Here is a 24,317-nt window from a genome sequence, read left to right as displayed (position 1 = left end):
TTAAGTGACATATTAAAGAATCTTACCAAACTGGTATATATATTTAAGTAAATATTGCCCTTTTACATCTCTTGCCCTGAGCCACCATTTTTTGATGGTCTGTGTGCTGCCTCAGAGATCACCTGACCAGAAATACTGCAGCTCTAGTAATAACAGGAAGTAGGGATGCACCGAATCCACTATTTTGGATTCGGCCGAACCCCTGAATCCTTTGCGAAAGATTCGGCCGAATACCGACTCCGAATCCTAATTTGCGTACGTAAATTAGGGGTGGGAGGGGGAAAAACCGTTTACTTGTTTTGTGACAAAAAGTCACACAATTTCCCTCCATGCCCCCAATTTGCATATGCAAATTAGGATTCGGATTCAGGTCGGCCTGGCAGAAGAATCCGTCTGAATCCGAATCCTGCTGAAAAAGGCACATACTACTAGAAAAGTATATTATTATGAAAATGGTTTATTTACATGAAGCAGGGTTTTACATATGAGCTGTTTTATGCAATATCTTTTTATAGAGACCTACATTGCTTGGGGGGGTAACGTTTTCCTTTAACATGAGGTGTACAAAGACACTCGTGGCACACAGGCGCATTCGCTGACATTTTTTAGCTGGTGCAGAAGTGGTTTCAAGGAGACTGTCATCAGTCATTTGTTTTAATGGATACCCCCCAATCACCACTTTGCTTAATGGAGAACTTAACCCCCCCCTACCAAAAGCCACCCTAATATTGCAGGCATTGCCCCCTCCCTCCCATTTCCTTTCCCGCGATTTAGTGTTAAAAAAAAAAGACCCTTTTAAAAATCCTGACCCCTAAAAGGGTGGTTTACCTTCACGTTAACTTTTAGGGGCAGATTTACTAAGCTCGAGTGAAAAAAAATCGAAATCTAGTGCCCCCCCAAACCCATCTGGAAATGTCATGCGGTTTAGAAATCCTGTTGAATTAATCAGACTAGGGGGGTTATTTACTAAACTCCGAATGCAAAAATCCTGAAAAATTTGTGATTTTTTTTAAAAATAAAATCGGACTTTTAAAAAATCACGAATTTTTCGGAATTTCTTAAACCCAGAGGATGGAAAGGTCGGAATTAGAAAATCCGGCATCTCAGACCTGTCGGGGTTCCATATAAGTCAATGGGAGAGGTCCAAATGATTTTTTTGATGTGTGCTGGCTTTTGTGCAATACCCCAAAGTTTTCCGAGTTTTCGGGGAAGAAAGCAAAAGAACTCGGATGAAAAATCCAGAAAATCGTGAAAATCTGATTTTGCCTGCAAAGCAAATTTTTGTGAAAATGTAATAGTAAATAAGCGTAAAAAAAGTTTTGGTAAAGGGGACCTCCTCCCAAAAACTGTTTGCCTTATGGAAAAAAAAAAACTTTTCAATGTACATTCAAAAAAAAGGTGGTTTTACCTTTTACAGATGAACGACTATCATTGCACATCCTTTGTGGTGGCTAATGTTGCAATGAAAAACATTAAACACAAACTTCACTTATAAACTCTGTTTATGAAGAATTAATGAAGTGCCTTTCGCCTTTTAGAAATTGAAGCCAAGGAGGCCTGTGACTGGCTGAGAGCAGCGGGATTCCCACAGTATGCGCAGCTTTATGAAGGTAACTATAAATCATGGCTTTATTAAGGCTACGCAATGTATATGTAACTTTATGATCAACTTTAGACTTTTTGGGTTCGGATCCTTCAGAGGACAATTCATAGGGAACATGTCACCAAGTAGCTGGACATTGAAATTAAGTAAACCACATCCAATTCTATTTAGCATATCTCAAAACAATTTAACATTTAGGGGCAGATTTATTAAGGGTCGAATTGTAAATTTGAATTTTCGAGTTGGATTTTTGTTTAAAACTCACAAATTCGAATTGGGAATAATCCAAACTCCAATTCAAGATTTATCATACCTGGACCCTGGGAACAACTAGAATATGACTATTCGCCACCTAAAACCCGCCGAGTTTCATAATTTTAGGGATGCACCAAATCCACTATTTTGGATTCGGCCGAACCCCCAAATCCTTTTCAAAAGATTAGGCTGAATACCGAACCCTAATTTGCATATTCAAATTAGGGGTAGGAAGGGAAACATTTTTTTACTTCTTTGTTTTGTGACAAAAAGTCACTTGATTTCCCTCTCTGCCCCTAATTTGCATATGCAAATTAGGATTCAGATTTGGTTGGGCCGGGCAGAAGGATTCAGCCAAATCCGAATCCTGCCGACAAAGGCCGAATCTTGAACCGAATGCTGCATTCGGTGCATCCCTAATTTTTATTAGGTTTTTCAAAATTGGCTAAAGCATATATGCCATGCAGTTTGCAACACAAGAGTATATATTAATTATATAAATATAAGCACGATAACTACATTATATAAGGTTTAATAAACCCATAAAATAATATTAAATAACCAGATCAACATAAAACCAAACCTCGCATGGTGGATTAACAACTTCAAATAGGGATGCACCGAATCCACTATTTTGGATTCGGCCGAACCCCCGAATCCTTCACGAAAGATTTGGCCGAATACCGATCCGAATCCTAATTTGCATATACAAATTAGGGGTTGGAAGAAAAAATTTTTTTTTACTTCCTAGTCACGTGATTTCCCTCTCCGCTCCTAATTTGCATATGTAAATTCGGATTCAGTTCGGCTGGACAGAAGGATTCGACCGAATCCGAATCCTGCTGAAAAAGGCAGAATCCCGAACCGAATCCTGGATTCGGTGCATCCCTAACTTCAAAACCTTTTTTTTAATGACAACCAGTCATTAATGTTGTCCAAAAATTAAAATAGTTAAATCTGTAATAGCTCCAAAATTTTAGATTTGTGCCTAGATCAAAATAAAGAGACCAGTTATCTGTATAACTGAGTTTAAGATGTGGTTCTTCCGATTTAGTTTTTATGCCTGCCAACTTCATTTACAAGTCCAGTTTTCACAGGGGTCCAGTGACCCATTTGAAAATGTTAATAGCCTTCCTGACATTCCAGTTTTTTTCTCGGGGGAAAAAAACTAGATTCGAGTTTAGTCAAATTCAAATTAGATTCGAGTTTTCTGGTCAGGAATATTAGTTTGAGTTTTAGACGTCCCAAGTTTTTTCTTAAGTACCCTCCCATTCGAGTTGTAAGTATTTTAAAACTTATTAAGAGTTAAAAAAATTCAATTGAATTTGAATTTCGACCTTTGATAAATCTGCCCCCTAGGGTAGATTTTGGAGAGGAGGGGCATGAGCGCTGGAGGTACAGCCCAATGAATCCTGGGGGCAACTGGACTCTTATCTGTTGTGTACGTGATGTATAAACCACATTGGTGTTTAAATGTGATTATGTCTCTTTAGATTTGCAGTTTCCAATTAACATTGAAATTGTGAAGAATGATCATGAATTCTTGGATCGAGATGCTATGGAATCCTTGTACAGGTCATTTTATTTTTATTTTTTTTAAAGATTCTAGTTGTTAGAATATTTAAGATTAAACTAATTATTTAGTGACAAGTAATGATTTTTTTGTCAGTAGCAAGCATATCCCTCTGTGGGGCACATTTACCTAGGGTCGAATATCGAGGATTAATTAACCCTCGATATTCGACCGTCGAAGTAAACTACTTCGACTTCGAATATCGAAGTCGAAGGATTTTGCGCTATTCCTATTCGAAGGATTTTAATCCATCGATCGAAGGATATTCCTTCGATCAGGAAATTGTTAGGAAGCCTATGGGGACCTTCCCCATAGGCTAACATTTGCCTCGGTAGGTTTTAGGTGGAGAACTAGGGGGTCGAAGAAATTTTTAAAGAGACAGTACTTCAACTATCGAATGGTCGAATAGTCGAACGATTTTTAGTTCGAATCGTTCGAAGTCGAAGGTCGAAGTAGCCCATTCGATGGTCGAAGTAGCCATATTCGACCATTCGAAATTCAAACTTTTTTTCCTCTATTCCTTCACTCGAACTAAGTAAATGGGCCCCTGTGTGTCTGTTGTGGTATTCTCATCTGCATTTATGAACAACAAGGCAAACAGGGAAATTGAAACTACTCCATGTTTGGTCCTTGCGAGGCAGATAATTCCTAATGCACAGATAATCCCCCTGCAGAATGGAGTTCTACTAACAAAACAGTCACAGCAAAGGGGGAAGGGAGGAGCTTTATACTGGGAATCCAATCATCTACCCAATATGGACCGTGCTTCCAGCTCCCTGTTTTAAATGAAAAAAATATAGCTTTTTCATGATTAAAACAATAGACAAAAAGTATGTTCCGCCCTATTCATTGCACTCATGTTGAACTAGGGGGTACACCGACTATTTTAATAATTTGGTATTTAGATAAGCATCACTGAGATACCATGTTTGCTGCAGTACTATAAAAAAAAAATTCAAAGATAATCTAAGGAGGTTATTTATTAAATTCCTATTGCAAAAATCATGAAAGAATTAATGATTTTTTTTTTTATAAAATTAAACTTTTAAAAAATCATGAATTTTTCGGAATTTATTAAACCCCAAGGATGGAAAAGTCAGAATCTGAAAATCCGGCATCTCAGACCTGTCGAGGTTGTATATAAGTCAATGGGAGAAGTCCCAATGATTTTTTGATGTGAGCTGGGTTTCTTGCAATACCCCTGGGTGAAAATTACGAAAAAAAATTTGAACATGGGATGAAAGAATCCAAAAAAACCCGAAAATCTGTTGTTTTTTTTTCCCGCAAAGCAAATTTTCGGGAAAATGTAGTAATTAATAAGCGTAAAAAAACCCAAGTGGATTTGATCGACGTTTGTAGCAGGAAAATATTAGATAAATGCGAAGTTTGATAAATAACCCCCATAGTGTAATAAAATAAGTAGTGGAGTACTAGGTAACAGAGAGGTGAGAATATAGAAAAAAGCAAAATCAAATAATCGCAGGTTTAAATAAAACATTCGGTGACATTCCTATGTAAGGGAAACATATACAGAAATCTCTTGCAAGGGCTTTTGGGCACACAGGATGTTTTCTTTGCGGTATTTTTAGGGAGTACCGACAGCTGCTTCTCTTTCACTTGAATGGGAACATTTCTGTCTACGTAAAACTCTAGTTTGCTGTGCATTGAGATGGGTAATGCTCAGAATGCAAACGTCAAAGCATGTAAAGCAACTTTTCGTGAGCCAAGGGGATTTTTATCTCCACTGTTCCCTTCTAGGTGCGAGCACTGCTTCTTTAGTGTAACTGTGGGATTGTAGTATGATTTGGTTCTCAGAAATGGAGCCAACCAGGTGTTGTCTTCTCAAAAGAATGAAGAAAGTATAAAGTGACCACCAGTAGCAATTTAAAATTGCCCTTCTCTCCTATTTATTTGGTGAACATTCCATATATACCAGTGAAGTTTATCCAAATACATAAAGATCCATAAAGGCCACCAAACAAACAGATCTTTTCAGTTGACCCCGGGTCAAGTTTGGATCATAACGGAGGTTTATACAGGCCTGTAGGGAAATCAACAATGTGGATGTAACGGTCGGCACCCAACACCAGAACAAATGCCAAGCACCCTGGTCTCGGCTCGTGCTTCACCTGTACTGTGACCGCCTTTGGCCTCGGGAGGAGCCCTCAGCTACTTGCCACCAGGACTTAAACGAGAGGTGCAAGGCTATAGGTTCTGGACAGGCAGAGGGGCACGACTGTAAAGCAAAGTCTTTGGGCAGAAGGTTGTAGTGTAGTACAAGGCGTTAGGCAATAGAGTAGTCAGATCAGGCTGGGTCTAGGCAGGCAGAGAATAGACGTAGTCAGGCAGGCAAGGGTGAAACCAGGAAGTCAATCAGAGGGTTAAGCAGAAGAGGTAATCGGTATTCAGGCAAGGGTCAGGATCTAGAGGTCAGAATAGTCAAAAGCGAGGCAGGGGTCAAAACAGGAATAGCAAAAGCTCAGGAAGCACCAGGCACAAACTCCTATCACGGGCAATGAGAAACAGTAGGAATGTCCTTTTTATACTTTTAAATTTCACGCCATTGCGCGCTGACGTCATCATGCCAGCACGCATGCGCCTACAAAAACCGGAAGTGCGCGCCGCGCGCGCACTAAGAAGGAGCCGGTGCAGCAGAAGAGGAGTGGCGTGGCGGGCGTCCCCGCACCACTAGACCACCAGGGTTAGTTTTTTTCATTACAGTGGACTTCAGTCTGAAGGTGCAGTCCAAAGTTCAATTCCGTAGATCAGTAATATATATATGTAGACAGTTCAGTGTAAAGGGTCCAAACAATTTCAATATATAGTGAATAAAGTACCCGCTCTTGTAAAATATAAGGATATTATAAATTACCGAGGAGTTTCATGACCATATAAAAAAACGAGGCCGAACTCACCGTTTATAAGGATATAATTTACAGGATATTCATGGTGTTTGTGTATTATATGATATTAATGCTCATTTTTATAAGTAATCAATTCAGTAGCCTTATGTTTAGCTTTAACTGCAAATGTATTGTACCAACATCAAACAGCACCCAAGGTTGATTCTGATCTTAGGTGAAGTTAGGCTTCAGTAGACTGAACATTTATTCTCCACTACCACCCACTTAATGTTGCAGCTAAGTTGGGTTTTGACAATGTTGTAAAACTTTATTTATTTTTTTTATGTTAAAAGGCGATTGAATACCTTAAACAAATGCGGAGCAATGAAAATTGAAATAAATCGGCACAGGAAAAGGGTAAGTACAGTATATTTTGGTTGTATTTGTTTGAAGATCTTTATTCCGTTCCTGTAGTCCATGTATAGAGTAATATTCATATGAGGTTGGTTAATGAAAAGACATCAAGCTTGTGCCCCTTAGTGCTCTAGCACTTGCACACAGAGGTATGACAAATGACCCCCATTGTTTTTTTTCTATTGCATATGTTTTAAGTAATTTGGCTTCGATGTATTTTTTTTTTTAAAGAGTGATGAATCAGAAGAAGATGAACCCTGTGCCATAAGCAACAAGTGGTCTTATCAAAGACAAAGTCAAAGGTGGTCCCGTCTGGAGAACTTGGAGTGTCCACTGCCTGATGAAGCATCCAGTTTATCCCTACCAATTATACCAGTTCTGAATATTCCCAAAGAAGATGCAGCATTTTCAGTTCTGATTGACAAAAATGACGCCTCTTCTCTACACAGCTCAAGTAGTGGTGAGAGTGACGGCTCCCCCAAACCTTATGAGGAGTTAGAAACGAGTAGAAGCTCTTCAAGATGTTCCTCCATCAAATTTGTTTCTCTAGATTCCACTTTTAGTCCTTCTCCTTCTCCCTGTGAAATGCTCAATATTATCAGCGAAGAAAAACTGACAGACAAACCCCCCAATAAAAAGGGGAAAAGTCTGATCAGGAAAATGGAAAAGTTGCGAATAAGGAGCTCGACTGTAAAAAGAAACTCATATTTAAAGGGTAAACCAACTATCAGCGGTCCTGTTCTGCTGGATGGTATCGATGAAGATAAACTGCGGAATCTTAATTGTGTAAATATCTCTGATCTGGCCGACGCTCATAGTAAAGCTGGGTTTTCATGTTCTTCTCAAACGTGCAGCAGCAGTAGTCCATCTGAAACCAGCAGCACTGTAAGCACACCGAGTCCTGTTATAAGAGTTAGAAGCCATGGCAAAAGAGGTGGCATATACGCAGAAGACTTTGATCCTAACAAGCTTTCACTGTGGAATGATATCTCGGAACGTAATTTTAGGAATGAAAGGCACTTGCATGAACAGCAGATATTTCAGATACCACAAGGCCACAAACCTGGCACCTTTCCTAAAGCTCTTACAAACAGTATTTTATCACCGATGGACAACACCTCTGTAAACTGGAGAACTGGAAGCTTCCACGGTTGTAATCGAAACAGGATGAGGTCTAGCAGTTCCAAAGACACCGAGATGCCTTCAAGTCCACTTTCACTCGTTGATAACAGACTAAGCATATATGACAATGTCCCAAACATCCCATTTCATTTCAGCAAGCTGGAGTCACCTGGAGATGATGATGATGTCTTTTCAGAACTAGACAATGTTATGGAGCATGTTAATGGTCTTCGAAAACTTGTCAGCGAATGGTCTGAAAAATTCTCCGATGACGGAGATTCTGATTTTGCCAATGACTCTGTTTCACCGTGTCCATCTTCCCCAAAAACTATCCATCTTGAAGTCAATGAACACTTGGACAGCAAGTCAAAAACCGATGTCCGTGATGCGGAGAGGTGCACGCCACGCACGGACAGTGATTCCCCAATCTTGCCGTATATAACGGTTTCCGAAATCGATTCCACTTTTACAGACTGTAGTAGGTGAGAAAGATAAAGGAACCAAATTAAAATGAATTGCAAAGTTGATTTTTATCTGACTGTGAAGTGAATGCCTCAACCTGCATATTAAAGGGGAACTATCGCGAAAATTAAAATTTAATATAAGCCTCATCATACTGAAATAAGAAACTTTTTTTTATAAATATTCTGCATTGTTTCTGAAATAATCAAGTTTATGTTAACAATCCCTCTCAGCATCTGTTTCTTATCATTCTGTCTTCATGCAGCAGTTCGGTTCCAGATTTCGTAGACAGCTAGATCCAATAGATCTTATGGTGGGGAGGCTTCCTTTCTTATAAGATGTATTAAAGTTCATTCAAATAACTGATTCCAGTACAAACAAAATCTAACAAAATAACTGCCATTTGCACAAATTCTGCATGTAGAGAGACATGATGTCTGGTGATTTTAATAAAATGAGCTCTAATACATCTTCTAGGCAAAATGAGCCTCCCTATAAGATATAGATCATTCATCTGACACCCAACTCCAGAATGAAGAGAAACAGATGCTGTGAGAGGGATAGTGATTATTTCAGAAACAATGCAGAATTTGTGGGGTTTCTTCAACACTTTAAAAGGGGAACTATCGGGAAAATGAAAATTTAATATTAGCTTCAGCATACTGAAATAAATACATTCAATTAAATATTCTGCATCATTTCTGAAATCAAGTTTATCTTCACTATCCCTCTCTCAGCATCTGTTTCTCTTCATTCTGTCTTCATGCAGCAGTTGGGTGTCAGATATTCATTGACAGTTAGATCCAATATATCTTATGGGGGGGGGATCCTTTTACTAGCTGATGAATTAGAGCTGATTCCAGTACAAACAAAATCTAACAAAATAGCTGTCTTTTGCACAAATTCTGCATGTAGAGAGACAGGATTTCTGGTGATAATAGAGTGAGCTCTCTAGGCAAAAGGTGCCCGACTATAAGATCTATTATATATAATACCCAACTCCTGAATGAAGAGAGAATGAAGAGAAACAGAGGCTGAGAGAGGGATAGTGAAGATGAACTTGATTATTTCAGAAACAATACAGAAGTTTTAATTGACTGTATTTAGAAAGTTTCTTATTTCAGTATGAAAACTTTTATATTACATTTTCATGTTCATGATAGTTCCCCTTTAATATCATTTAGCTCAAACATTAAAGGATAATGCCATAGCACAAAAATGTTGACTCTTGACCTTGCTAGGGGCTTCAGACAGGGGGATGGCAGGCAACTAGTAAGACATCTAGGCTGTCTAATAGCAGTTGGTTGTTGTATAAGTAGCTGTTGCCTATAGACTTGAAGGCCAACTTTAAGAAGTTTGGTTTAACGTTTAAGCTACTCCATTTATTAGTATCTCCAGTGAATGTGTCAGCTTGGATCCCCTCGTTAATGTGTCTTGATTCTAACTCTAAATCAGGCTCAGGGTCACTTCTATCCCTTCCCAGAAAAAGTAAAGGATCTATCCTAAATGGTGTTTCCTAAATACTTCTTTGCAGACAAAGCCCAGAGCCTGTGAACCTTTCTATGCAAGTTGACAGCCAATCAGCCGCCCATCTGAACAGGATACAGAGACTTGCTTTGTTGAAATTAACAGCATTGATGGATAAATACTCTCCATCGAGCAAGCAAGGATGGAACTGGTATGTTATGTCTGTGTGAGGCTGTTGTAAATAATGGAGTTTGTACAAAAAGTAAATCATAGAAAGAGTAGCTGAGTCATAACACTTAATTACGGTGTGTTTTTTTTGTGTTCTTCACTAAAATGTAAGCTTAGAATAGACGATATCTTAATAACATAAGTAAAATGGAAAAACTAATTATTTCCCGGACTATTCCAATAATATAATAATATATAATATAATAATATATATATAATAATGTAAAAAGCAAAGGGTATTTTATTGCTCTGTATCTGCTTCTAATGAAGCTTATTGCCAATTTTACATTTAGGAATGTGCCAAAGTTCATCCGTAAAATCAGGGCTCCAGATTATAAGGAAAAGAATGTGTTTGGTGTACCGTTCCTTCTGAATGTCCAAAGGACCGGACACCCTATCCCCAAGAGTATTCTCCAGGCGATGGAGTATTTACGGATCCACTTTCTTGATCAGGTATCAGTAGTAAAGACTGTATGGTTTTTGTTTGTTGTGTGCATCATTGTATGCCTGAGTCAGATATAAACCTTTTCTCTTCTTCTTAGGGTAGGGACACACTGGGCGATTTGGGGAGATTTAGTCGCCTGGCGACTAATCGCCGCGACTTTCCACGACCAATCTTCCCCGAATGCCTCCCCTCGCTCTGCGCCTGGCTAAAATGAAAAATCGCCTGCGCTAATCACACGCGGCGATTCGTTTTCCGAAGTCACCCGAAGTTTCCTCGTGAGGCAACTTCGGGCGATTTCGGAAAACGAATCGCCGTGTGTGATTAGCGCCGGCGACTTTTCATTTTATCCAGGCGCAAAGTGAGGGGAGGCATTCGGGGAGAAAAGTCTCTGCGATTAGTCGCCAGGCGACTAAATCTCCCCAAATCGCCCAGTGTGTCCCTACCCTTAATCGTACATCATACAAGTTGTGAAAGGACTTCTATGGCACAACAACGGAGCCTCCTGCCGCACGATAACTTTATGGACATTCCTATTTCGACAGGTTGGTCTGTTTAGAAAATCCGGTGTCAAATCCAGAATCCAGTCCCTGAGAGAAATGAATGAACAGGATTGCAAATATGTGAATTACGAAGGGCAGTCTGCGTTCGATGTGGCAGACATGGTGAAGCAGTATTTCCGGGATTTGCCCGAACCCATATTTACCAGCAAGCTCTGTGAATCATTTCTGCATATCTATCAGTGTAAGTGCACATTTCCACTGGGTTTAGATTCCCTGCAGTAAATTACATGACTTCTATATAGATATAGATAGATAGAGAGAGATAGAGAGAGATAGAGATAGATAGATAGATAGATAGATAGATAGATAGATAGATAGATAGATATAGAGATAGATAGATATAGAGATAGATAGATAGATATAGAGATATAGAGATAGATAGAGAGAGAGATAGATGGATAGATAGATATAGAGATAGATAGATAGATAGATAGATAGATAGATAGATATAGAGAGAGATAGAGAGAGAGATAGATATATAGATAGATAGATAGATAGATAGAGAGATAGATAGAGAGATATTGAGATAGATAGATAGATATTGAGATAGATAGATAGATAGATATTGAGATAGATAGATAGATATAGAGATAGATAGATATAGAGATAGATAGATAGATATTGAGATAGATAGATAGATATAGAGATAGATAGATATAGAGATAGATAGATATAGAGATAGATAGATATAGAGATAGATAGAGAGAGAGATAGATAGATAGATATTGAGATAGATAGATATTGAGATAGATAGATATTGAGATAGATAGATATTGAGATAGATATTGAGATAGATAGATAGATAGAGATAGATATAGAGATAGATAGATAGATATAGATATAGAGATAGATATAGAGATATATATAATTATTATTACATGATTTAGTTATAAAACATAGTTTTGGTATGCAAGTCAGGAAACAGTCAGGTCTCCGGTGGGTCAGGATTGAGTAGTTCCATTGTTTGTGCAGAAGTAGGAAATGGAAGTTTGTCAAGTTCATCCTCTCCCGTGTTGAACTGATGCTTGTCTCTGGCAAAGCAGACCGAGACATGGAACCTTATTTTGTTGTTTGCCTCCCTCTACTGGTAGATCTACCGAAGGACCAGCAGTTTCGTGCTGTCCAGGCAGCCATCCTCTTGCTTCCTGATGAGAATCGTGATGCTCTTAAGATTCTTCTCTACTTTCTCAGAGATGTGGTTGCATGTGTAAAGGAAAACCAAATGACTCCTACAAACATAGCAGTGTGTCTCGCTCCCAGCCTGTTTCATCTGAACACTCTCAGGAGAGAGAGCTCATCATCTTCCAGGTATGTGCTTGAGTCAGACTGTGAGTTAAACTGCTTCGTCAGTTATCTCATGACTCACTAGATAACCGTAATAGGATCGTTTATCCACTAGACCATGTATCTCCAGCCTGTTGGCCTCAAGATGTTGCTGAACAAAAATCGTGGCATCTCCTAAAAGACAGTAGGCTTGAGTGCTGGTTTGAAGAGCCCTGCATTAGAGGGTACTTACTTAAGCAAGATGAATGGAGATAGATTCTCCCTTTACAATAAAAATGGTCTGCAAAGTCCTTTTTTAGGCTTCTTTTACATAATTAAATTGGGTTGAAAAAAGACAAAGTCCATTGGGTTGGGTTGAAAAAAGACAAAGTCCATCAAGTTTAACCCCTCCAAATGAAAACCCAGCATCCATACACACACCCCTCCCTACTTTTTTTTGTTCACTTCTTATTTCTATTTTTATTCAGATCAAGTCAAAGAAAATACAGTCTTGGAAAACCAGACCAGAAAGACCTGAGTGAGAACCTAGCTGCGACTCAGGGCCTTGCTCACATGATTGCAGAATGCAACAGACTGTTTCAGGTACCAAAGTGAATTTGTAATACAATACAATAACTATGGATCTTCAATAACTGCCAGATAAATGTGATGTCATAAATGTTAGACGGCTTTTAATAACACGTGACAGTTAGGGTTGATGACGGTTGTAGACAAAGAAGTCCTTTAACCTTGTTAAATGCCCACATTTATAAACTATCTTGGAGATTAGGTTGGAGATTCCCAGACTCTGCTTCAAACTGTTTGCTAGTATTGTGTTTTGGTAGCAAATCCCCATCTAATGACAGTTAGGGTGGATGCCAGTTGTAGACAAAGTTAAATCCTTCAACCTTGTTAAATGTCCACATTTATAAACTTTCTTGGAGATTAGGTTGGCGATTCCCAGACTCTGCTTCAAACTGTTTGCTAGTATTGTGTTTTGGTAGCAAATCCCCATCTAATGACAGTTAGGGTTGATGACAGTTGTAGACCGAGATAAGTCCTTCAACCTTGTTAAATGCCCACATTTATAAACTCTATTGGATTGGAGATTTGCAGACTCTGCTTCAGGATCCGGGCACATGCTCAGATTCATGGAGATTAGTCGCCCGGCGACAAATTTCCTCTTCTTCGGAGCGATTAATCTCCCGCTGAACTTCCTCCCTCCGGCTAGAACGTAAATCTCCGGCGGGATGGCACTCCAAATTAGGCTGTCTGTTTTATTGCACTACTGTTATGGATACATAGTTGGCCAGAGGGACATAAAGGAATAATTTGCATATATCCACCCCTGATTCCTAAACTCTTTCAGCCCTTTTCATCCTAACATGATGGTTCCCCTGCCAGGCTGACCTATGAAATTCTGTTTCTTCCACAGTTACCTGATTACTGGTGTGACCTGTGTCCAAGCATTTGTGAGGTGCAGCCTATCCACGCCGAAACTTCTGTCAACACATCCACAAACTCATTAGCCGCTCATTGCGGTACACTTGTTTCTCTGGAGAACTCCATGCAGAACCTCCTTCGGGATGCTAAAGACAAGTACAGAAGCTGGGTGGCATGTTCAGGATTTGAACACGTTGAGCTGGCTTTTAAAAAGGTACGTGTTATTTTTGTTTTCCTTAAAATGTAAAGGATCGTCTTCAGCTACGTAAGAGTTTGCTGTTTTATTGGTGTTGTTGGAGCAGTGACGGTAAGTTAGGCTGAAAAAAAGACACACGTCCATTAAGTTCAACCTCTTAAGTTGAAAATAAAGTAAGTAGAGATGCAGCCCTCTAAAAACCAATCATTCCTTCCTATTAGCATGTGTATGCATTTGTACTGGAGCTGCTTTATTGCACTTGAACAACAGTCTGTCTTTTTGACACAAGGGGTTGGTGCCCTGTTGTGTCTCGAGAATCTCTTTTTTTGATCACAATGATAGGATGACTATTGTCAGGGCCAGAACTAGGGGTAGGCAGAAGGGGTGCGTTGGGCAGCTACCTTTAAAATTGTCTTCTGCCTACTTCTAGTCCACTCCCCTCAGTCTTCCTCCCCTCCGTTGCTCTTCTCTCTGTCCCTTTCCTCCCACCCTTCTGTCGCTCTCCCCTGTCGCCTTCCGCCCTCCTCTCCCCTCTCCTCTGTTTCTCTCCGCTCTGTCCCTTTCCTCCCTCCCTTCTGTCACTCTGCCCTCCCCTCTGTCGATCTGCCCTCTGTTGCTCTCCCCTCTGTCCCCTTCCTCCCTCCTCTCTGTTGCTCACCACTCCCTCCACTCCCCTCTGTCACTCTACCCTCCTCTCCCCTATCTCTGTCCCCTTCCTCCCTCCTCTCTGCTGCTCACCCCTCCCTCCCCTTCATCTCCTCTCTCCCCCCCCTGTCCCTTCATTTGCAGGAATGTCAGACTTCTGCTACTGCTTGTCTATATGCCATCATCTAACCACCTCTCTTCTTACGTCCATTATACAGGTAGAAAGTGATGAATTTCCAATAAGAGTGTGGAAAGCCTCCACAGAAATTGAAGCCACGCCCCACGCAGTCCTTCAGCACATCTTAAGGGAGCAACACACATGGGACCCAAACCTGCAACAGTCCAAGATCATAGAAACCTTGGATGAAGACACAGAGATTTATCACTATATAACAGAAAGCATGTCTCCATTGCCATGCAGAGAGTATGTGGTTTTAAGGTAGGAATGCCTAATAAATTCTAAAGAATCTGGTAATTAGTTAAAGGAACTGTAACACCAAAAAAAATTAAAAGTGTCATAAAGTAATGAAAACATAAATCAGTTGGCCGGCTACGAAAATAAGAAAAAACCCATGCACTACACATTCTGATGATCTATTAAACTATTATATAGTGTCAGGCTATTACTGTCTCCCTAAAAAAAAGATATATAGTATCTAATCGCATGCACTGAATTCATATAATAAGCCATTTATTATAAGTGTATGTATGTCATTGTGAAATGGTGTATAATGTGCTCAAAAATGTCTTTTCATGTATTTTGTAGGACATGGCGAACAGACCCCCAGAGTGGCACCTGCATTTTGGCAGCTACTTCAGTTGAATGTGAAGATGTTCCCATCAGTGGGATTCTGGGACATGTCATTTTGTGTCAGCACCTCATCGAAAATATTGGCACCGAGAAGTGTAAAGTCACTCACTCTTGTCGGACAGACACAAGGTGTGTGTTTCTTTTGTAATTTGCTAGCACAAATGTTCTTTACTTACTACAGGTAGAGGACCTGTTATCTAGAATGTTCAGGACCAGGGATTTTCTGGATAAGGAGTCTTTCCGCATTTTGGTTTACAATACTTTAATTTAGTAAAAAAAAGATTATGTATTAATTAAACAAAACAAACTTATAGAAGTCACATAGAGTCAAGCATTGGGGACACACAGAGTAGTGTAACAGTAAAAACTATTCACATTGGGTCACGGAATGGCACGACTACCTTGTGTATGGAATGGAATCTTAGCCAATTCAGGCCCCATTAGTGTAGTGATGAGTGTAGTGTAGAGACCAGGTCAGTATCACACCATGGGCCCCAGACCTTGTCAAATTTGGTGGGTGATCCTCTAAACCAGCTGCTTCCAAGTTCTGGGGGAGGGTGGAGAGTTACCCATCCAGTGCACTGAAACGGTTTTCTTTGCATAAAATAGTAAAATGCGGGATCTTAACCTGGCGTATTTGGCAGGGATTATATCCTCTATGACCCCCCAGAAGGCAAATAGGTGGTGTCATTACCCTTTGGGAAGTCTAGCTTGTCTGCCAGGTCATTTATGACTCAGGTCCAAAAGTTAAGGGTATTCCCACATCAAGTGGAAGAAGTCGGCTGCTGCTTCCTGGCAGCTAGAACAAGAGTCATCAGGAATTTAACCAATTTGCTTAAAGGAGGATTCAACCCTTTAGCAAAGAAAAAACCCCACCCCACGTAGACCCTCCTCCTCTTGGCGCAGATTCAGGCATCGGAGTTCACCGCAGCCATCTTCTGGGTCTTCGTGTCTTCTTCCGGCAATCCGGCAATTCCCATCTGTTTTGGGGCATGCACAGTTGTTGCAAACCTGTAAATTGCTCCAACTGCGCATGCGCCACTTCGACGGTCTCCGTCTTAGCTTACCGAAGACCCGGAAAATGGCTGCGTGGAACTCTTGATGCCTGAATCTGCGCTGAGGGGTAAGTAAATAGTAAGGGGCATTTCCCCCGGAGGAGGGGGCAGTTAGGTTGGGGGGAGGGGGGTCTACGTGGGGTGGGGGGTTTTTTGCTAATGGGTTGAATTCTCCTTTAATTCGGATGGGAGTTACATAGAGATGGTGTCTGGTCTTGTATGGTACTAGTCTTTCCATACGTGAGGTAAGACAGGTGTAAATGTTATCTGTTCCATCATCCCAGTTGTCTTGTTCAAGGCCTGGAGTCTTGCAGCTAGACCAGTACTCTTGCGATATTCCCAAGGGTTTGGGGCCAGACAGAAGTAGGTTTGATACAATCGGGATACCGACTTTATAGGTATAAGGGGTCATGGAGGGTTTTTTCTATTATAAGTGTAGAGAGTCGGGTAAATGAGAGCGGTAAATTGGTGAGAGTAAGTGAAAGTAAAAGTAAGTAAAAGGTAAAGTAAGTGAAGGGTAAAGTAAAAGTAAGTGAAGGGTAATTAAGTAAAAGGTAAGTGAGAGAGATAAATTGGGAGTGGAAGGCGTGTCTTAGATGAAGGTATTTAAACTTTGGAATTTGAGCTATTTGAGACTTTTGCTCAAGTGCAGGAAACATAGGGAAGGTGAGGTTTTCTAAAATGTACCCTGAGCATTTAACGCTGTGGTTGGGCCAGAAGATAAAATCTTGTAAATGCCGAGGTGTGATAAATGAGTCTCCCCAAAGAGGGAGGTGCAGGGATAGTATGGGTAGGCATTACCCTAGACATGTGAGAGCTAGAAGACAAGTTTTCTGGGGGTGGTAAGAGTAGTAGGTAGAGGGTTTGAGTCTTTGGGGTGACAGTTTGGAAAGTTGCCGAGTCCCTCCCAAGAACAAACCAAAAGTGCCTGAAGTTGTGAGTTGGAGTTATAGGGGTCTGGGTTAAAACACCAATGAAGATTATATACATGTGATTCTAGATAATACAAATAGGATTGGGAAAGGCCAACTCTCCCTCTTCGCATGGAGCACATAGTTTGGTTCTGGGTCTTTTGTTATTCCACAGGAATGTAATTAGAATTTGGTTTAACTTTTTGAAAAAATTTTTTAGGGATGTAGATGGGGGCATTGTGAAATAGGTATAGACGTTTGGGGAGGTAGATCATTTTAACAATAGTTTAAATACTACCCCATAGAGATAGTGGTAGTTTGGCCCAATAGTATAGGGTGTGTGATAGGTTGGTGAGAATTGGGTCTACCCCAGAGGTTCTGGGGTTGATTGGGGTCAATAGGGAACAGATTTCTCCCAGTTGATCTGCAGGTCAGAGAAAAACAAAATTGGTCAATCACATTGGGGGGTCATTTATAAAATTCACGCAGCGCATATTTTTCACAAAATATTGCGCATGTTTTTTCCATGAACGCTAATATATTGCACTGCTCTGCCCGTCTTCCCGTTTTTTGCGAATTCGCAGTGTGAATAAATTTTCGCAAATGGCGTGCAAATGAGATGGGTGTTTGCGCGAGCGCATCCAATGTGCGGGGTTCTTGTGTGCGAAAATAGCGTTGATAGTAACTTAAATTTGCAGTTTGCGAAACTGTTTTGCCAATATTTTATCCGCCACCAAAGTTGTGGCGTAATTGAGCCGCAGAGTGTGCGCATAAATATTCGCAATTTGCAAATTGTGACATGTTTAAAAATCTGCTATAGACATTCGGCTTTATAAATATAACTATGCGCAGGGCAAAGATATTCACTTTGCGAACCAATCTGCCCTGCGCGAAGTTTATAAATGACCCCCATTGAGTAGAACAGTTAGGGAGTTAAAGGGATACTGTCATGGGGAAAAAATTTTTTTTTCAAAATGAATCAGTTAATAGTGCTGCTCCAGCAGAATTCTGCACTGAAATCCATTTCTCAAAAGAGCAAACAGATTTTTTTATATTCAATTTTGAAATCTGACATGGGGCTAGACATATTGTCAATTTCCCAGCTGCCCCTGGTCATGTGACTTGTGCTCTGATAAACTTCAATCACTCTTTACTGCTGTACTGCAAATTGGAGTGATATCACCCCTTCCCTCCCCCCCCCCCCAGCAGCCAAACAAAAGAACAATAGGAAGGTAACCAGATAACAGCTCCCTAAAGGTCCCCATAGACGCGACGATTCTTCTTGCCGAACGACCGATTTTAGGGAAGCCCGACCGATCCTTCGAAATTATCGTGCGGTTAGTGGTATTCGAACGATCGTACATCTTACGATTTTTCGGCCGACATCTGTCAGGAAATTGATCGGCCAGGTCAAAAAATCTTTGTCGGTCCCAGTGCAATCTCTCTATGTTTGCAGGGCCAAGCAGGCAGCTCCCCTTTGTTTTCCTGGTAAATTGGTCTTTTTAGTTGATGGTAGATTCGTACGATCGTATGATCGTTCTGAGAAGATCGTGGTCTCACGATCAGGATCTGATCTTTTAAAAATCTCAACATCTATGGCCAGCTTAACACAAGATAACAGCTGCCTGGTAGATCTAAGAACAACACTCAATAGTAAAAACCCATGTCTCACAGAGACACATTCAGTTACATTGAGAAGGAAAAACAGCAGCCTGCCAGAAAGCATTTCTCTCCTAAAGTGCAGGCACAAGTCACATGACTTGGGGCAGCTGGGAAATTGACAATATGTCTAGCCCCATGTCAGATTTCAAAATTAAATATAAAAAAATCTGTTTGCTCTTTTGCAAAATGGATTTCAGTGCAGAATTCTGCTGGAGTAGCACTATTAACTGATGTGTTTTGAAAAAAACATGTTTTCCGATGACAGGATCCCTTTAAGAAGTTTTATTATTACAGAGGAAAAGGAAATATTTTGTTTTAATTTGAATCATTTGATTAACATGGAGTTTATGCGAGATGGCCCTCCCATATTTTGGAGCTTTCTCAATAACGGGTTTCTGGATAATAACTGGACCGGGTAAAATTTTGCTGCCCAGAGCTTTTCCAGACTGATAAAAAGCCCACGAGAAAGAGATCAGTGGAAAAGATGTATTAGAAGCGTTCCAGTGTGTGAATCACTTCTCATTCCAAACTTATAATCGGTATTAATATTTATTTTTATTTTCCCGGCAGGGGGCGTAGCACAGAATGGTACAACAAAGTGTGTGGTCACATGTGTGCAGCGGAGATCTTAAGAATAAAGGACACGTTTAATAAGAAGAAAACGCCATGAAGATGCTGTGTTGAAGTATAGAGATATATATATATTTCGTTTAAAGACCAATTTAAACCATGAAAACGGCAAAAATCACCAGGAACGTGGAACCTGCTCCTTGCTCCGTAAATAGTTTGTAAATAGGGAATTTGTTTATTTTTAACTGAAGGAAAAAAAAAAAAAAAAAAAAAGGTACTTGAATATTTTTGACACATCCTTATATATAGTTATTTTATTTATGTTCAGATTTAGAATTCTACAGAGGCCTAGAGTATAAAATAAATGTACATATCTTATTCCTCTACAAAGTAAATTATTTATAGAAGCTATTGAATGCGTGGGCGTGCGAGGATACTGCGCCAAGTGACAGAAAACTATTTGCACGGGACGGGGGACGATGTGAAAGTTGCCCGAAAGTCTGGAGCAGAGACAGCCTGGAGCAGAGACAGCCTGGAGCAGAGACAGTCGGAGCACTCTGGCTGTTGCATATTGATTTCTTAACGCTGCATTTCATTTAATGACGTTTCCATTTGTTTTTGGATGGCTCTAAAAGGCAAGTTTTTCAAAATGATTTGTGAATACAAGTATGGGACCCGTTATTCGGAAACCCATTCATTATCCAGAAAGATCCGCGTTATGGAAAGGCCGTCTCACATAGACTCCATTTTATCCAAATAATCCAGATTATTAAAAATTATTTCTTTTTTCTCTGGCACACGCGTAGATTCGGGGAGATTAGTCGCCCGGCGACAAATCTCCCCAAACTTCCTTCCCGCCTGCTAGAATGTTAATCGCCGGCTGGATGGCACACAGAGCGCTTCGTTTTCTGAAGTTGCATCACGTGGAAACTTTGGGCGACTTCTGAAAACAAAGCGATCCGAGTGTCATCCCGCGGACGATTTCCATTCTAGCCGGCGGGAAGGAAGTTCGGGGAGATTAGTCGCCCGAAGAAGAGATTTGTCGCTGGGCGGCTAATCTCCCCGAATCTGAGCGCATGTCTCTGCCCGATTAATAAAACAGTCGCTTGTACTTGATCCCAACTAAGATATAATTAATCCTTATTGGAAGCAAAACCAGCCTATTGGGCTTATTTAATGTTTACATGATTTTCTAGTAGACTGAAAGGGCATGTAAAGTGTAAAATAGAATAAGGCTAGAAATGCAGTATTTTGTATACTAAATATAAACATGAACTTACTGCACCACAAGCCTAATCAAACAAATAATTTATGCTTTCAAAGTTGGCCACAGGGGGTCACCATCTTGTAACTTTGTTATACATCTTTGCAAGACTAAGACTGTGCACATGCTCAGTGTGGTCTAGGCTGCTTAGGGATCATCATAAACAAAGCTGCTTGAGTTCTGCATGGCTGGGAAGGAAGGCGGGGGCTCCCCCTGCTGTTCATAAGTATGATTGTTTCCCTGCTCAGCAGTTAGGGACCGTCTGACAATTCCTATCCACAGTAAATGAAAGGAGAATTTCACTGCATACAATCAGGTTTCTTATGAAAACGGTACACATCTGTTAATTAAAGTATATTGGAGATAGGTTTCTTTTTCATTAAAGAAAGTAAAAATGGGATTTTATTTTTTTGCCTTTACATGCCCTTTAAGGCAGGAGTGCCCATACTTTACTAATGCGAGGTCTACTTTCAGTGATATTGTCCCATTATGAGCTACATCCATAAAAACAGGATCCAGGATTCAGTTTGCGATTCTGCCGAACGAATCCTTCTGCACGGCCTAACCAAATCCTAATTTGCATATGCAAAATAGGGAAGGGAAAAACATTTTTACTTACTTCCTTTGTGACAAAAAGTCACACGATTTCCCTCCCTGCCCCTAATTTGCATATGCAAATTCTGATTTGGTTCAGCTGGGCAGAAGGATTCTGCCGAATCCTGCTGAAAAAGGCTTAATCCTGAACCGAATCCTGGATTCAGTGCATCCCTAATTTGGGACCCTATGGGACTTGTTATACAGAATGCTCGGGACACGGGGTTTTCTGGATAAGGGAGCTATCCATAATTTGGATCTTCATACCTTAAATCTGCTAGAAAATCATGTAAACATTAAATAAACCCAATAGGCTGGTTTTGCTTCCAATAAGGATTAATTATATCTTAGTTGGGATCAAGTACAAGCGACTGTTTTATTATTGCAGAGGAAAAAGGAAATCATTTTTAAAAATCTGGATAAAATGGGAGTCTATAGGAGATGGGCATTCCGTAATTTGGAGCTTTCTGGATAATGGGTTTCCGGATAACGGATCCCATACCTGTATATGTATATAGGAGCAAAATTTCCCAGCGCCACCCAGGGAAGGAGTTCTCTAATGGTATAAAGCATGTTGTACTAATAAGTGCAAGCTTATAAACCAAGGCAAACATGAAGCTGACTTGTTCAGATAAACAAAGCAAATTTAATGCTTGGTTTAGCTAAACAAATTATAAATATCCATCTTCAGAGATTTAAAAAAAAAAAAATCAGTATAACTTTGAAATCAATAATATAATTGTTACAAAATATTGATTACCTATTGCAATTATCACTATTTACACTTACTTCTCGTGTAAACCACATTCTGTAGTTATTGTGCAACTACAACTCTAGCTCTAGAACAGTAGGTGGATCGACACGTCGCAATTAAATCCTGACGCAAGAAGGAGGTGCATGCTGGGAAGAGACAAAGATTTGCAATGTGATAGTATTCATAAGCTTTATGCAGGCAGAAATGGCATATTTATATATATATATATATATATAAATATATTTTTTATAAATGAAACTGTATATTTTGCACTGGATATGTTAAATCCCTTTCTTCTATGCACAATGGCTCAGCATATTTTTTTTTTTTAAACCGTTCTAAAGACCTTATTCGCTATAAAAATATTGTTATACTGAAAGTGATCACTGCTATGTAACAAAGACAATGTACAGGAATAAATGGTACAGCACTTGAAACAGAAATCAATTTGATAGTTCTTTTTGCTTGTCGTTTAAGGAGAAGGAAAGGCTAAAACTAAGTAAGCTTTATCACAAAGGTCTATATAAATACACCAGTAAACCCTCAAAGTAATGCTGCTCTGAGTCCTCTGTCAAAAGAAACACAGCATTTCTTTCCTTCTATTGTGTACTCATGGGCTTCTGTATCAGACTTCCTTCTTTCAGCAGAAACCTCCAGGGCTAGGGCTTGAGCATGCTCAGTTTGCTCCTCTCTCCCTGCTGTAATCTGAGCCCAGAGCTATAAATGAGCAGGCAGAGACTCAGGCAGGAAGTGATGTCCCACCAAGCAAATATGGCAGCTGCTATCCTAAACAAACAAAGAGTTTCTAGAGCCGTTTACTTAGGTATGGTAAAGCATTCTACAGAATAAATATAGTGTTCTAGCTTGTACTATTGTGGCTAATCTATTGGCAATAAACTGCTTTGGTAGCTTTTCTTCTCCTTTAAGCCAATGGGTTCAGTTAAATTGGTCATTTGTTGTAAAAATTCACTTTGACGATGGAGATAGCTGAATTGTAAAGCACCTGCAATTCTATCTGCACCCGGGCTTCATTCTTTTAGTTGAATTAGTTACATTTAAACTGGTTGATAATGGTTAATTAACTTAAGGAAGCGGTTTACAGAAACCAGAATAGAAGAACGGTAGAGGGGTGAAAAGTGAAACAAACAAAAAATAAGCATGAAGATAAACAATAAGAATACCTGCACCAATAAAACTAAAGCCTCGCAATCCATTTTCTGGTTTAGCAACCCCTAATTGCACTTTCAGCTGCAGCCAGAAAAGGACCACTAATAATGATGAATTAGGATTAAATCATGAGGACAAATGTAAAAGTTGTTCAGAACAGATCAAAGTCGTAGTAAAGATGAACTTCCCCTTTAATTAAATATGATGAGGGGCATATGTTGGGTAAGACATTATAGTGCCATGCGTTTGTCATTTTTACAACTCTACAACACAGATGATGTTTAGTGAGATGTGGTGAGACCTGGTACAAGTTACAAGTTTCTTTTCAAACACCTGAGTTTTAAACAGGAAAAAAAATTATCTGACACTTTTGGAACAATATCTGGACATCACCTTCTCAAATTGCATTTCCTCAGTTTTAAACACTTAGGGTCTGGCAGATTCAGGGAGATAAGGCGCCCTAGCGACAAATCTCTTCTTCGGAGCAACAATCTACCCGAACTGCCTTCCCCCTGCCCTTTCCGCCGGCTTCGATTCCTGCACTTGCGGGGCTTCGATTTCCGAAGTTTTGCGGGTGCCTTCCCCCAGGTGATTTTCATTTTAGCCGGGGGAGGGCAGTTCGGGAGATTGTCACCCGAAGAAGAGGAGATTTGTCGCCAGACCCTTACAACAAATTGTTACGGGAGGCACAAGATCTGTTCTCCAAATCATGTCTTTTTTTGGGGGGGGGGGGTTGTGCCCTGGTTGTGCGCAAAAAATTTCTTTTTTTTGCTGTGACCTCTGAGAAAGGGGGTCGCAGCAGTAAGAGGCTGATATGGTACAGACCTGGGCCAGCGGGGCCCACATGAGCCGGGGGCCCACTGGGTTTTTTCCTGGTGTCCCGCCGGCCCAGTCCCACACTGCTGGGGGGTTTTCGGATAAGTGGTCTGTCTGTAATTTGGATCTTCATACTTTAAGTTAACTAAAATAAACATTAAAGGCTTTCCGTAGTTCTGGATAACAGGTTTCTG

At 40.2% G+C, this 24,317-nt stretch overlaps 1 protein-coding gene across 3 annotated transcripts in view; it reads left to right on the top strand.

The window, feature by feature from the left end:
• Window positions 1-19,971, top strand: part of dlc1.S (DLC1 Rho GTPase activating protein S homeolog) — a 134,423-nt gene extending 114,452 nt beyond the window's left edge. For 2 of the 3 annotated variants that reach the window (XM_041587587.1, XM_018254207.2), the window contains exons 2-14: window positions 1,539-1,610; window positions 3,352-3,433; window positions 6,628-6,691; window positions 6,920-8,292; window positions 9,807-9,950; window positions 10,261-10,420; window positions 10,955-11,153; window positions 12,064-12,280; window positions 12,724-12,838; window positions 13,671-13,892; window positions 14,738-14,958; window positions 15,286-15,459; window positions 19,529-19,971. In XM_041587587.1, the coding sequence (XP_041443521.1) occupies window positions 1,539-1,610; window positions 3,352-3,433; window positions 6,628-6,691; window positions 6,920-8,292; window positions 9,807-9,950; window positions 10,261-10,420; window positions 10,955-11,153; window positions 12,064-12,280; window positions 12,724-12,838; window positions 13,671-13,892; window positions 14,738-14,958; window positions 15,286-15,459; window positions 19,529-19,628 (3,143 nt within the window). In that variant the 3' untranslated portion in view covers window positions 19,629-19,971. 3 annotated transcript variants of the gene reach the window in all.
• The last annotated feature ends 4,346 nt before the right edge of the window (window positions 19,972-24,317 follow it).

The sequence above is a fragment of the Xenopus laevis genome, chromosome 3S (genome assembly GCF_017654675.1).
Source record: "Xenopus laevis strain J_2021 chromosome 3S, Xenopus_laevis_v10.1, whole genome shotgun sequence".
NCBI classification, from domain to species: domain Eukaryota; kingdom Metazoa; phylum Chordata; class Amphibia; order Anura; family Pipidae; genus Xenopus; species Xenopus laevis.
Note: the sequence above shows the minus strand (reverse complement) of the source record. Positions and strands in the feature narration are given on the sequence as shown.